Raw genomic sequence first — 15,888 nt, 5'->3', positions numbered from 1 at the left:
CAGCCCCAAATATCCAGCATGTTTGAAATCTAAACCTTGTCTGGAACATGACGCCGACCGCACTTTATCGGGGTGTTTCTTCTCTGAGTATACACCAGGGGTCTTCAACAGGGGGTCCGGGACCCCTAGGGGGTCCTCAGAGTTACTACAGGGGGTCCGCCAAATCTTTGTGTATTTTTTTAAAATATTTTTTACCTTAACCACTTGAATCCTAGCATCCCTTTTCTGGGGAGAACTTTAGCCAAAAATAGCAGATCTACAAGCTCACAATGCCTCGCGCTGCGAGGCGTTGTGAGCTTGTAGATCGGCTATTTTTGGCAGAGAGGTGTTTGGTGTAGAGGGAAAAAAGAGCAGACCGAGTAAACAAAAAACGTTGAAACACAATTTTATGCGATATGGAGGGGGTCCCTGCTTCAGCTCTCTCTCAGCTAGGGGGTCCTTGGCCTGAAAACGTTGAAGACCCCTGCCTTACACACTGCTCGAGCAGCACCTCGCCGAGGAACGCCCGATCGTGACTGAGATCGGTGGTTTTGTCGGCGATCACCAAAAAAGTTCCCCGACAGACAAATCGGGTCAAATATCGTACAGTGTCAAATATTGTACTTTTACTCCATTACATTTACTTGAAAACTTGAGTTACTAGTTACTTTTCAGATATAAATTATGATATAATGAAACATACATTAACCACTTTGGTTATGGCGACGCGTTGTGAGCTTGTAGATCGGCTATTTTCAAATATTTAGTACTTTTACTTTTGGTACTTTAAGTACATTTTGATGCCAATACTTTTGTACTTTTACTCAAGTACATTTTTAATTCTGGACTTTTACTTGTAACAGAGTATTTTTATATTGCAGTATTGGTGCTTTTACTTAAGTAAAGAATTTGAGTACTTTTTTTCCACCACTGCCTGAGATGTAGTGGAGTAGAAGTAAAAGTATTGGAAATTGGAAATACTCAAGTAAAGTACAAATACCTCAAAATTGTACTTAAGTACAGTACTTAAGTAAATGTGCTTAGTTACTTTCCACCACTGGTGTGAGGTTGTGTGACAAGGAAACAAATACATTTTCCAAAGGTTTCCCCCCTCTCTCTCTGTATCTTGTTCCATCTGTGAACATCAAGTTGAATATCTAGTTTTGGATAGACAATGGTCTAATTGTACAGTACAGTACTCAAGTTCTGTACCTAAGTACACTTTTTAGGTATTTTTTTACTTTACTGGAGTATTTCATTTTGACCAAGAAGTCTGTGCCCAATATATTACTGTCCCTTGCCTGCATAATGTAATAACATCATGAGCCCATTATGTAACTAGAAAAAGTGCTCCTCGGAGCACAGGTCTACGCCAGGTCACGAACGTTATTGTGGCCTCCTGGTGGCGCTATAATAGGCCAATGTGAAAAGGGTGGCGTTTCTTCTTAGGCCTTTCATGGCAATCGGACACTGCATGCATGATTTGAGGCATTTTGTTCCAAAAAAATGTTTTGCTAATTAGACCTGCTGGTAGCGCTATAACAGGCCAATGTGAAAAGGGTGGCATTTCTTCCTCGGCCTAGTGGGCGATATTTTGGTTTTAAACCCAATGCTGATAGGGAACCTGAGAATGTCAATGAGGTTATCTGTAAACTGTGTCTGGGTAAGGTGCAAGCATCTGGAGGCAACACCTCTAATCTACAGACTCACCTGCTATCGAAACACAAGAATGAGGCTGCAAAATTGGGTCTTGCTGGAAAATCTAGGACAAATGATTCTCACACACACACACACACACACACACACACACACACACACACACACACACACACACACACACACACACACACACACACACACACACACACACACACACACACACACACACACACACACACAGGTGGATAAGAGAAGGAAACTGGCAACAGTAAATAAGTCTGTTGGAGTTTTGCCTAAAGGAAATTGGAACCCACCGCCGTCTTGTTCCATCTGTGGAAATGAAGTTGAATATCTAGTTTGGGTATCTAGTCAACCTATAATGCTCTCATTGTAGGTTGATGAAGTCATGCTGTTGCAATACTTTCCTCAAATTTCCGCATTGTCATTTATTGTGCATAAATTATAGCTACTCTTTATTGATCCCTGTGTGTCATTACAGCCCGCAGTAAGTGTGAAAAATACGACAGGAACAGCTAAATAACTTATAACCAGGGAACATGGAATAGATTCATGTATATACTTATTTATTTATGAACGAGTACTGTACATGCTGTTTTTCTACAACTGTTGTCCTGTACCTCCATTCAATAAAATGAAATGTAATAAAATAAACTGGTGTTTAATAGCTGGTGGAAAAGAGAAGTAAACGGGCACTGATAAATACATCACAGTTGAGGTGAAGAAATCGTGAACTTATGAGGAAGAGAATCAAACTGATGGTGGAGGTTGAATGAACTCAAGTCAAATAACCAGTTTGTCAAGAGAGAGAACTCTGTGTAAATCATGCTGTACAGATTACAGAATGTCCATGTTGCAAGTGTGAAGCGTGTGAGGTTGCGTGACAAGGAAACAAATACATTTTCCAAAGGTTTCCCCCCTCTCTCTCTGTATCTTGTTCCATCTGTGAACATCAAGTTGAATATCTAGTTTTGGATAGACAATGGTCTAATTGTACAGTACAGTACTCAAGTTCTGTACACTTTTTAGGTATTTTTTACTTTACTGGAGTATTTCATTTTGACCAAGAAGTCTGTGCCCAATATATTACTGTGGTGGGAACCCCTGCTGTGACCAACACGAGGTGGCAGTAGAGACCAGCCAATGATTTGATTTGCCAGCCAAGAAGCAAGAAGAAGTACTGGTCTAGGGCGGAAATCGGTGTTGCCATTTCCGCTTATTATAAGCGACTTTGGACTTGTTTTTCTGTACAGTTGCGGGTTGCGTTTTTTTTGGGCTTGTTTCTAAAGTGTAGTTGCTTATTTGGGCTTTTCTAAAGTGTAGTTTCTTATTTGGGCTTGTTGATTAGTACAGTTGCTTATTTGGGCTTGTTTCCAATGTTTTTTTTGTTTTGTTTTTTGAAACCAGTGACTCAAACATTTTCATGTCAGGGACCCCCATCTGAAAACATTTTGTGCCAGGGAGGGAGCCTATACAACATTGTGTTGTTAAAATGTTTCAAAATCAAAAAATATTCCAAATTTAATTTTTGTTGTTGTTGAAAATAGCCGATGCTATGTTTAAAGTGCTCGGGGCTTTTCCTCTGAGTTGGAAAGTCTGGTGACGCGAGCAGGTCAGGTTACTTGTGGGCTTGTTTTCATAGAACTAGTTGCTTATTTCTCTCGCAAAATCTGGCAATACTGCCGGAAATAGGAAGTGTCAAAGTTTTTCAGCTCAACTCGAAGCAGTTGCATATCACTATCACGCAACTCGCTGCGGTCCAGTTCTTTAAAGCTTCTTTACTGAAGGTAACATTTACACATATTAGTTATTATTATACATTATTAACATTTACATATATATATATTATTAACATTTACTCACCGTAAAGTAGCGCTTTCGTCTGTCTTTGTGATCATATTTGGACAGCTTCATTTAAAGTATGGGAGCTGTTTAGCCAGTGGTGGAAGGAGTACAGATGTTTTTTACTTAAGTTAAAGTATCAATACCGCAGTGTAGAAATACTCCGTTACAAGTAAAAGTCTGGCGTTCAGAATTTATAGTACAAAAGTATTGGTATGAAAATGTACCAAAAGTAAAAGATCAAAATCTTCAAAGTAACTAGTAAATTAATAATTGTTGTAGTGGAGTAAAAGTGTAATATTTCGATCTGAGATCAATTAAAGTACAAATACCTCAACATTGTACTTGAGTAGATGTACTTATAGTTACTTTCCACCGCTGATGCTAGGCTAGCTTTAACATGGGGCTAGCGTTGAATGGCACACACACCCTCGTTTTAACTGCAGTGTTTGAAGATTGTGAACTGACAGTATTCACATTGTTATAATGTTGTATTCTAGTAATGTAATCATGCTGGGGCTTCATGGTGTCACGTTTACTGTGATGGCCATGTCACAGTAACGTTGAGTAGTCTAATAGTAATAGGCTCTATGCACAGCAGCCATATTATCACTTCCTTCACAGGTGTTACCAATGATACTAATGAAGGCTCTGTTCCATTCGGGTCAAACAGAGTCAGGGTGCTGATATTGTGCATGTTGGCCCACTGGAAACCATTGTGCTAGACTAAATGGAACAGAGCCTTCATTAGTATCATTGGTAACACCTGTGAAGGAAGTGTTAATATGGCTGCTGTGCATAGAGCCTATTGTTGCATGTTGGCTCACTGGAAACAAAAATGTGGGTCCAGGGACCCTCATGGTTCCTTCAGGGGGTTCCAAATGGCCCCTTGCGGGTCCATTGGTTCCATTTGTACACTCTCAGAGTTACGGGGTTGTGGAAATTGAAAAATCTGAGAACTACTGTGCTACACTAAATGGAACAGAGCCTTCATTAGTATCATTGGTAACACCTGTGAAGGAAGTGATAATATGGCTGCTGTGCATGGGTGCATTTCTCCTTTCCGACATGTCGCCTTTCCGACGTTGACGAACCCTATACCTAACCCTAACCCTAACCGCACGCGGAAGCCACTAGTCGGAGTGGTGAGATGTCGGAATGGAGAGTGAACACCGCTGTGCATAGAGCCTATTTATCTAGAAAAGTATACATGATTCATGACTTAAATCAGGGGTCTTCAACGTTTTTCAGGTCAAGGACCCCTTAGCTGAGACAGAGATGAAGCAGGGACCCCCCAGTACATATTGTATGAAACTGTGTTGCAGATTAAACTTTGTTTTATAGATTTCATCAGTGTATGTTGGATTCATGTTAAAGTGTATTTTCAGACATTTAACCATCTAAACCCTCAATACTTAGAAAACTTGACCTTTCACTCTGTACTTAGTCTATTCTGGTGTTTTTTCCCTCTACAGCAGGGGTCTTCAACGTTTTCAGGCCAAGGACCCCCTAGCTGAGAGAGAGATGAAGCAGGGACCCCCTCTATATTATATAAAATTGTGTTTCAGATAAACTTTTGCTGCTTTTTTCCCTCTACACACCTATAACTCTTCGCCAAAAACAGCCGATCTACAAGCTCACAACGCCTCGCTTGTAGATCTGCTATTTTTGGCCTAAGTTCTCATCAGAAAAGGGATGCTAGGGTTCAAGTGGTTAATGTAAAAACATGATAATCATATCACACAAAGATCTGGCGGAACCCCTAGGGCCTAGGGGTTCCGGACCCCCTGTTGAAGACCCCTGCTCTACAGTCTACACTAAACTAACCTGACTCGCGGAGCCAGGTTAACACCAAACCTCTTTGCCGAAAATAGCCGATCTACAAGCTCACAACGCTTTGCATGTGAGCTTCTAGATCTGCTATTTTTGGCTAAAGTTTCCCTCAGAATAGGGATGCAACATCATGCAAGGGATCAATTAGTTCATGTAAAAACTCAAAGATTTGGTGACACCCCCCCTTTAGTAACTCTGAGTACCCCCTAGGGGTCCCGGACCCCCTGTTGAAGACCCCTGACTTAAATGTATCATTTAGAAGTAAATACTTCAGCCTTTATACTTTGTAGTAAGGCAGTGTGGCTAGCTGATTTTACAAGCCCAACATTCAAGAGGTTTTATTCGTCACAAGCTCAGACATGCAGGCTGTGTGCAGTGAACAACATGAAAGTAATAATAGCATTTACAACAATAACATTTAAGTAAGGTATTACAAGTTAGGCTATAATACAAATAAGCCTTGACGCTAACTAGTGGTCAACTATAACAAGTATAGGTTTTAGACTTTAGACTTTATTGTCCTCAAGGGGAAAGTCCTTTCCACGTCACACAATAAAAGTGATACAGCAATAATAACACCATGCAGTGAAAGACAGCAGTTACACATCCAGGTTCTTGTTCATAGATCTGGTCACGATTATGAAATTGTGCTTGACGATTGCTATTAACGATTTAATTGTTTCATGTCGTTGAACATTGAAGCTTTATGAATAAAAATGACATTTCTGTTTGGCTTTGTAAATAGCCGATGGGACGCGCGTTTTGAGCTTGTAGGTCTGCTATTTCCACTATTTTAGAAAATGTCTGAAAAATCTAAAACATTTTCAACATCGAAATGATTGCAAAAAATAATTATGTGATAATTGTGACAGGCCTAGTACTGATAAATTGGAATGAAAATTTTAAAAGTGAAGGTGGCATCATTATGGTGGTGGTGGTGATGATGATGATGACGATCATTGCTTCATCTGCTGAGTGCTGACATTATGTTTTTGCTAGCACTGTTGACCGGGCTACTACATAAGAGCTTGTGCAATTTTATTTATTTTGTGCTATGTTTTTGTTTTTGCTTGGAAAGCAATACATGTTTTAAACATAACAACATTTTCGATAAAATTTTAGCCGAATAACAGTGAAAGTTGACAGCTAAAACAGACTCAAGTAAACCATCCTCAAGGGAAAAAAAGTACTTAAATAAAGGAATAAAGTAGTTTTACTTGAATACCTCCAGGCAGACATGTTTTAATGCTCTAGCACTTCAACATCGACTAACACTAAACAACTCTTATATATACTTAACCTTATGTACTACTCCACGTTGATATGATATATGAAAAATAAAATAATACCATAATACAGGTTGGGGCTTTAACCACTTAAACCCCAGCATCCTTATTGTGGGGAAAGCTTTTGCACGAAATAGCTAGATCGACAAGCTCACAACATGTTGTGCTGCAAGCTTGTCGATTAGCTATTTTCAGCAAAAGCTTTCCCCACAATTACAGAAAACAGAAAATACACTAGTATATATCCATGAGGGACTCCGTTTAACCATTATGGGGTTCAAGTGGTAGTTATGTTTTTAATTCATAAATAGGGTTATATTCAAATAGCGATATAATATATATATATATATACTTTTATGAAAGAGTTTGATATGTAAACGGAAAATATACCACGTGGGACTTTGTTTACCATCATAAATCAATGGATAGATAGATGTGTTTATATATACTTTATTATATATATATATATACAGATTGTCAATAAACGAAGCATGATGAATATAAAAAAAAATACAACAAAATTACATTACATCAATGGAGAACCCCCGCTCCCCCAAACGCTTCAATATTGATCTGTTTTACTCCAGTGTTAACAAACCATTACTCCAATGTAAATAAATATATTACAGCTTCAAAATATAGCAAATACAGTTAAAATACATAGTTGATCTGTTGTCTAATGTTAGAGCTGAGTCGATCACATAGAGATATAAAACCATTGATATTTTGTGCGTGGGGCTACCCATTTTATGTTCGTATCACTGATTGGGCCTTTAATAAATGAACTTTGCACAGAGTGACTAAGAAGCTTAAGTCAAAATATTTGAGGCAACAGAGGCTATATTGTTGAGTAGACTATATCGGTGATATCCACTGGCAATTGAGCTCGCTTTGGGCTCAGCTTGTTGCTCTATTCAGCTCTAAAATTAACCTAGACAGTTGTTTGTTTTAGTTTGAGTAACATCTGTAATGTATGGTTTTCTCCAGAAGGTGTCATTGGAGATGACATTACAATGGACTGCTGTTGCCCTCTTCCTTTATGTGGAAATCGCCATTCTCCTCATCCTCTGTCTGCCATTCATCTCAGCCAGAAGGTAGGCTTGTGTGTGTGTGTGTGTGTGTGTGTGTGTGTGTGTGTGTGTGTGTGTGTGTGTGTGTGTGTGTGTGTGTGTGTGTGTGTGTGTGTGTGTGTGTGTGTGTGTGTGTGTGTGTGTGTGTGTGTGTGTGTGTGTGTGTGGGGGGGTGGGTGGGTGGGTGGGTGTGGTGGGGGTTGTTGTTTGTTCAGCCAGAAGGTGGGGGTGTGTGTGGGGGGTTGTTTGTTCTTGTTGTTGTTTGTTCTTTGTTCCCTGAAATGTGAGCAATAATGCAAATTACATCATTTATTTTTCTTTCTCTGTTAATAAATGTGGTTTAGAATGCAGAATTCATGAGGTCTGTCTGTTTATCCTTTGTTGCTGCTGCTGCCCCATTGAAGATGGCAGAGTATATTCCAACTAAGTATTTGGAACAGCGTCGCTAGGTTCTGGAACAGGGTGTTTCTCACCATGATCATAATCCTCGTTGTCCTCTTCCTCGGTAAGTTTAACATCAGCATTCTGCTGCACTGTATGTTGGATCAGATTAAACATGAACAAGAACTGCTAGAGAACAACCTCAAGCCATTTGGATCGCAAATTAGTTTCATGCCTGAGAATGAGGCTTCAACCTCACCCTGGGATCAAAGCAAGACATTGACTAATTTCATAACAGAACAAATATCTCTGTGGTTAATGATCCCCTCAAATCTAGATGTGAAAAGCCACATTTGAACGTTGAACCATATGGATGTGGACTAGTCAGTCTGATCACTCAACATCACAGGACTGTCCTACTTATGATAGAAATTATACTAGGTTTGCACACTGTAGCTAAATTTATTGGCACATTCATAAGTGATGTTTCGAGCTAATGCCCTTCAGACTTCAGACAGCTCCAAATGTCACTTGTGGCTGTGCAAATAAATTGCATAATGCGCGGTAGTAATGCGTGGGTTGATCTATAACCCGCAGGTTGACCCGAGGGTTCGGCTAAGCTTCGCTAGAAATGATCACAGGTGCGGGCAGGTGGGTCAACGTGCTAAAAAGGGAAGCCTTTGGATGGCAGCAGTAGCCTGTCCAAAAATATAAATGTTTATTTATCCTCAAGAACGATTAAATCGCGATTATTCTGACCCATCCCTAATAACGGGTCCAATGGGTACGGGTATTAAATAACGTTGGTGTGCAATAATGTGTGGACCTTCTTTCATGTTTTCACTGCTGTCTTCTATTGGTCCAGCACCTGCTTTAAACATTTGAATGTGCGCAAATACTATGCATTGTATTTTCTACATAATTATGATAAAAGCAGTCATGGAAATAGGCTTTGTGCTGATTTGCATGGATGCACACAGTGACAGCACAAAGGATATGTTGTAAAACACTGTACTGTAGGAAGAAAAAGGAGTTGGTTGTGACTTTCTTACTACTTTGTTCTTCCCTTCAGATGCCGTGCGTGAGGTACGGAAATATTCGGCTGCAGAACATGGCAAGGATGCCAAGCTGCACCCCAACATGTTTGACCACCTCCACATGAAGCTCTTCAGAGCACAGAGGAACCTATACATCTCTGGCTTCTCCCTCTTCCTCTGGCTGTAAGTGTTATACCATCATCAAGTTGGCGACAGATACATTGATACATAGATTGATGGTTGTCCTACATTACCTCCATATAAGTGAACTGTGTATGGCACAAGCTTATTTGACGTCACCGGTGCAAACATCAAGGTTTTTCTGTATGTAGAATCTAGGGTTAGACTGATATTTCTTTCATTTCAGGACTGAAACCCAATTCTAAGCAATCAGAGTGAGCCCTTACTTACCCAATATTTAGTATGGATATTGAATTACAGTTATTATAAAAAATCATAACATAGCATGTTTTTTTATTACAATGAAACAAAACTGTATTTAAATGAATATACTTTAAATAAAATGAATTTCTGAAACAGCATATGAACTAAATGAATTTTCATTAATCTACAAAGTGCACTGGCACAAGGGAGCAGATAAATTAAAAAAAGGTGTTTTGTTTTATGATCACATCCCCTCCTTTCCTGCAGGGTAATGAGACGAGTGGTCACTCTGATTAACCAACTGGCAACAGCGTCTGGTACAACCGCCGCTCTTCAGATGCAGGCGGACAGCGCCAACCAGACTGCCAAGAAATACATAGAGGACAATGAGCTGCTAAAAAAGGTAGTTTGATGGCAGGATATGATCATAAAGATGTTTGGGGCAATGGGGCATTATTAATGGTGATGGTGCAGTACCAGATTGATGCATTGATCTTCAATATAACATATTGTATATCCTGTCCGGCAGGAACCAGCTAACTACAAAATGTTCATTTCTCAGGAAATGACAAAAACAAAAAAAGTGGAGTTAGGAGGTTTTGTTCATCATTGATAAGAAGCTGAATGGACCTCCAAGCTCACAATGAGGTTGGAGGTCAAAAGGGGGTGGAGCCTGGAGTCAACTAAACCAGCTAACTCCACCCCCCTTTGGATGAGTTAGCTGGTTTTGCTGAAAGTTTGAGGATCCAATGGAGTTAGCTGGTTTTGTCAGAAGCGCTTTTTAATACTTTTCATTGGTTCAATATTTTTTTTTATCAACACACAGACGTAAAGGGTGTTCAATAGCACTGATTTATGGAAAGAAATACAAAAGCGTAAAAATGGAGTTAGCTGGTTTCTGCCGGACAGCAACGATATGTATTTATTAGTATTGATTTTGTTTTTATAGTTTTTTCAGCTGTATAATACTAACCCTGAACGGATGTGATATTGCTATTCGTTGCTGTCGGGCAGAAACGGTGGCTTTCCACAGTTCAACTTTTTATTTATTTTTATTAAGTAATGTCCTATTTCATCATACAAGTGTCGTACAAAAGTAGTGAAAATAGATCTACAAGCTCACAAGGTGTCGCGATGCGTTGTGAGCTTGTAGATCGGCTATTTTCACGATTTTATATTCACAATTTTATATTTTTTAAATAGTAATAAAAAAGGAACGGTTTTGTCACGTGATAAATGAATGTGATCAAATCAGTGCATAGACTTGCATAGCTCTCAGATACCTGCATTTTAGACCGGATCGGAGGCATATCCGATACTGGTATCCGAACAATTCTACATATTTGTAAAAGATCTATTTGCCTTGACTCCCTAAATTTTAGTTATCTTTTTTCATAACTTTATTTCTTTTTTAACTTACATGGGTTTTTTTCTTTTACTTATTTTCATCTCAAAACTCTTTAACTTTTCCCAGCAAGACTTACTATACTGTATGTTTTGTAAAGTGCTTCGAGATCTATTATTATTAGCATTTCACAAATTTGGACCATGTTGTAGAAAGGAGCCCATATACTTGGTGGATGGTATACTGTATGATTTGTCATCCTTGTGTATTTCAGACTCTGATGGATGGGAAAGGTGACAAGGTCACAGCAGAGGGGATGGAACTGTTAAGAAAGGAGGTGAAGAACCTGAAAGGAGAGCTGATAACAGCAGGGGATGGTTAGTTGACATGTCTTCATACACAAGCCAGTCATTTGCTTACTCTGCTGTCATTATAGGTGAACATTCAGCTCTACCAGCTGACAATGATTGTGAGCTTGTAGATCAGCTATATTCGGCAAAGAGATGTGGTGCTTCTGTGTCAAACGTAAAAAAAAAAGTAAATTAATCAATCCACTGGAGCCTATAAATAATAATACGGTAATTCTGGTTTGAATGTGTTCCCTCTCAAGCCCTGAAGACGTCCCAGTCAGAGGTGGGAGCAATGAAGAGTCAGACAGACGGTCTGACTAAGGAGTATGATAGACTGCTGAAAGAACACCAGGAGCTCCAGGTGATAAGATTTTCTCACTTACCACAACTCAAGACGAGGTATACCGTAATTTCCGGACTATAAAGTGCACCTGAATATAAGCCACACCAGCCAAATTTAGGAAAAAAAACAAATGTGTACATATACAAGCCGCACTGGACAATAAGCCGCAGGTGTAAAATCCATAGATTTAGAAGGTCCCCTAGTGGCCGTTAGCTGTAAAAATCCATACATTAGCCACACCGTTGAATAGGCTGCAGGGTTCAAAGCATAGGAAACTAGAAAAAGTGCTCCTCGGAGCACAGGTCTCCGCCAGGTCAGGTACGTTATTGTGGCCTCCTGGTGGCGCTATAATAGGCCAATGTGAAAAGGGTGCCATTTATTCTTAGGTCGTTCACGGCAATCAGACACTGCATTCATGATTTGAGGCATTTTGTTCCAAAAATGTGTTTTGCTAAATTAGACCTGCTGGTGGCGCTATAACAGGGCAATGTGAAAAAGGGTGGCATTTCTTCCTCGGCCTAGTGGGAATGTGTGTGTGCAATTTTATGGAAATGGCAAGCTGCGTTCATGATTTGAGGCAGTTTGTTCAAAACGGACCAATCCTGCAAACTTTGGATGGCAACCTTAACCAATGAGGATGGAATATGGAAAATCGGACAGATCAGGGTTGATCACATGACTATAGAGATACTGTGTACCGATTTGCATGAGGTTTGGTTAAAAACTGTAGGAGTAATGGGAAAAAATGGGTTTTGCACAAATCGGCCTCCTGGTGGCGCTATAAAAGGCCCATGTGAAAATTTTGAGGCAGAGGTTCTGAATTGGCATCCAGGGAGTGTGTGTGCACAGTTTCGCAGCGACCGGGCCAACGGTGCCAGAGATTAGCTGGTAACACACGGACAGGACGGACGGACGGACGGACGGACACAAGCACGGACGGACACACACACGGACGGACGGAGGGTAAAACATACTCTCTCGCCATGCCTTCGGCCTGGCGGAGACAAAAAGTAGCGGCTTATAGTCTGGAAATTACGGTACTCAATCCTGGGTCAACCTTACCGGGTGATCTTGACGGGCGTGTGCCCGAAAAGGGTGCCCACCAATGCTCTAAACCACTGTTTCCCAAACAGTGGGTCAGAGCCCATATGTGGGTCGCGGACCAATGTTTATGGGTCGCAGGTCGCAAGTAATTACCCTTTTATTTTTTGTTTCTAACATTTTGTTTTTTATTATTATTATTTCAAGATATTTTAATCCCCAAAAATCTAAATCAAAGTTAGAAACAAATGCAAAACGTTTTTGAAAATAATTCCATAATAATAATAAAAACATGTTGTAGATCGGCTATTTTCACTAGTTTGGGTCCCAGGGTGACATCGGATTTCTCTTCTGGGTTTTGAGATAAAAAGTTTGGGAACCACTGCTCTAACCCAGGGGTTTTCAACTGATTATGAACCCGGGACGGTAACACTTGCTGTGCATCTCATGTCTATAATGCATTATAATCTCCTTATAACACGATTATAGTTATTATATTGTAGTTATACGAACTCAAATACTCATACCCCTTTATAACACTGTTTCTCAACCAATGGTCCATGGACATATGTTCTTAAAAAATGACTGTTAAGGGCTTAATATAAGTTGTTGCACGATACTAACACATTTTACCAAGCCCTTAATTAACAGTAATTATTTAACTGAAATATTATGCTAGTGGTCCAGAGCTCTGAAAAGGTTGAGAACCACATTCCTATCCTATGGTTACCCTTATTCTGTTCTGTTACTTTATCCAGCCTTCCATGTTAGACTCATGTTAACTGATACTGATTTGTAACTTATGTATGAGCGAGCAGACACATGCAATTATATGGGCACATTTCCTAATAATGACGACTCAACCAGGCAAATCGGTTTCCCTTCTTCATATTCTAACTGACAACATTGACTCGTCATCTTAGGTCAGAATAGTACAATTCGTAATACATCAGTACAGTTATGGATGGAAATTAGCTTCTAACTAAATCTGGCATGTTTACATGACATCATGTTCAATTGATTCACTTCTTGTACATGTATTGAATGTTCATTAACGTGCACTGTCCCGTAAATAAACAAGTAAAGTTTATGGAGGCTTACCTGTCCTACATGTTATTATAATATCTCATGAACACTTCATTGTTTTTGCCCAGAATCTTCAGGATGGTGGAGATAAAAAGGAAGACTAACTACTGTGACGTTCTCTGGGTTGAGAGTTTATTCTAGCAACACAGCCTGGATGCCAGTACCACCACACCACACAACTGCACCTTAATATTAGCACATTGTGCCACAGTGCATGTCACACGAAACATGACTTTCTGCTTAAAATGTACATCATTTCATCAGCCATCGGTGACAGCTTTGACATATGGAACCATGTTATGTGAACAGGACTGGCCTAGATGGAATTGCCATTTTAAATGGATTTGCTTGCTCAAAGCAATCAAGAGGAGGTTTCAATCAATAACGTGCCCAGGTCTAATCATAAAGCACTTCCAGTGTAGATAATATTGACCAGGACGTGTGTTGCACTGCTGTTTGTATTGTTGCTAATTTCTGGACAGTTGCATGGTTCAGAAATGTCAGAACACGGGTACTCTGGTACTCGAACATTGTGGTGAGCGGCTATGAATGTACTCTGCAATAGTTTCATAAGAATGCATGTTGCGGTCAGCTTGATTTTATCTATGTAAACTCAAAGTGTTTTTTCTGTACTTCACATGAGCGTGTTTCAGTTAGTTGCTGGAGCAGGGTTATTTAAGTCATATATTCACACATTGACTTTCATACTACTTCATACATTAGTCTGTCCATTCCAGATGTTCATTCCAGATATTGTGTGTATATTTGTTTATATTTTCTTAATTGTCAAATGTCTCAATCCCAATAAGAATTTAGGATTTGCAAAGAAAGTTATAGATATTTAAAATGTGTAACTCAGAATGATGCTCCACTTCAGGAAACTGGGTTTCTGTGTAGTCATCTAGTCAAGTGGTAATCTATGGAAGATAGTACAGGATATGCTGTACTGAATTGAAGGCATACAATTGTCAATATACTTTGTTCCTGATACTTGTCATTGTGAGAGAAATATTGTGATCACTGGAGAGTTCAGTGTTCTTTGCTACTTGATAACTTACCATTGTTCCTTGTCTTGCTTCATTGAGTTGTATGGTTATAAGTTTACAAGTGTGACATATTGTAGGTTTAAACCACAGATTCGAGTGCCTTTTATATTACCTGCTTGTGTGTAATAAAGTTATATTTCAATACTGATCCACTGTGATATATTTAAAATCATTTCATGGGGACTGCAATTAATCAAACCATGATGCCCACACAACAGTGGCCATCAGGGTGCTAAAATGTCCTTAATCTGAAAGATTTTCTTTCATAACGTTTAAAATATATTTTTTACAAAAATAATAAGTTGAGTAAATAAAACTGCTCTCAATGTGTGTCCTTGAGGGTGTTCCAGGTGTTTTTCTATCCATTCTATTCACTCAGGTGCACACACATCTGCAGTGGCCTCTCCTGGTCAATGTTAGTTATAGGTTGCTTATAGCCTACAACAGTATGTGAGCAAATGAGTACATTTAGGATAACAGTGTTTAAAGCAACCCCCCTTAATCGTATATTTGAGGACGTTATCAGGCCACACTGAGGTTTACTTTACTTACTAGACAACTGTTCTTTTGCCCTGTGGGTCGTATTTGAAGCTGTTTGTGTGGTCAGCTCAAACATACTTAAGCAGAGTAAAGGTCAATGTTGCAGAATATTGTCCTGAATTCAACCAACCAGTGATAATGCTGCTTGATGAAAGTGACCCCAATGCTCGTAACAATGGTCCTTTAATCATGACAATCACGTCCATTTCAGGCAGGTTTTGTTTTACTCAGAAAACAAAACTAGGCTGATAACCATGTTGGAAGGGCACATTGTACTTACAGTGTTCTATGCAGGGGTTTTCAACTGGTGGTCCGCGGACCACTGGTGGTCTGTGGAGGTATTGCATGTGGTTCCTGATCATGCATTCAGTAATGTAGTGTTTAGTTAGAACTTCACAGTCCCTTGCGAAGTTCTGGATGAGTTGTCAGGCAGAGCTTAAAAGCAAAATGTATTTTACCTTTTGTAACTACTCTCTGCAGTGGTGGAAAAAGTACTCAAATTTTTTACTTAAGTAAAAGTACCAATACTGCAACATAGAAATACTCTGTTACAAGTAAAAGTCCAGAATTCAAAATTTACTTGAGTAAAAGTACAAAAGTATTGGCATCAAAATGTACTTAAAGTACCAAAAGTAAAAGTACTAAATA

General features: G+C 39.4%; 1 protein-coding gene across 2 annotated transcripts; it reads left to right on the top strand.

Annotated features, from left to right (window-relative positions):
* Positions 1-3,361: 3,361 nt before the first annotated feature.
* Positions 3,362-14,848, top strand: bcap29 (B cell receptor associated protein 29). 2 transcript variants are annotated; one of them, XM_084064105.1, is made up of 8 exons: positions 3,362-3,443; positions 7,608-7,711; positions 8,092-8,192; positions 9,141-9,288; positions 9,757-9,892; positions 11,109-11,211; positions 11,445-11,545; positions 13,723-14,848. In XM_084064105.1, the coding sequence occupies exons 2-8, from the start codon at positions 7,620-7,622 to the stop codon at positions 13,756-13,758; spliced, it is 717 nt and encodes a 238-aa protein (XP_083920231.1). In that variant the 5' UTR covers positions 3,362-3,443; positions 7,608-7,619; the 3' UTR covers positions 13,759-14,848. The 2 variants fall into 2 exon arrangements, with proteins under 2 accessions (XP_083920231.1, XP_083920230.1); XM_084064104.1 differs by having other exon boundaries at positions 7,605-7,711.
* The last annotated feature ends 1,040 nt before the right edge of the window (positions 14,849-15,888 follow it).

The sequence above is a fragment of the Gymnoscopelus microlampas genome, assembly GCF_963454915.1.
Source record: "Gymnoscopelus microlampas genome assembly, chromosome: 8".
NCBI lineage: Eukaryota > Metazoa > Chordata > Actinopteri > Myctophiformes > Myctophidae > Gymnoscopelus > Gymnoscopelus microlampas.
Note: the sequence above shows the minus strand (reverse complement) of the source record. Positions and strands in the feature narration are given on the sequence as shown.

Coding starts and splice junctions, on each gene's coding strand:
- bcap29 (XM_084064105.1), top strand. CDS start 7,620: ATGACATTACAATGGACTGCTGTTGCCCTCTTCCTTTATGTGGAAATC. Junction 9,289..9,756: donor TTCTCCCTCTTCCTCTGGCT/GTAAGTGTTATA, acceptor CCTTTCCTGCAG/GGTAATGAGACGAGTGGTCA. Junction 9,893..11,108: donor ACAATGAGCTGCTAAAAAAG/GTAGTTTGATGG, acceptor TGTGTATTTCAG/ACTCTGATGGATGGGAAAGG.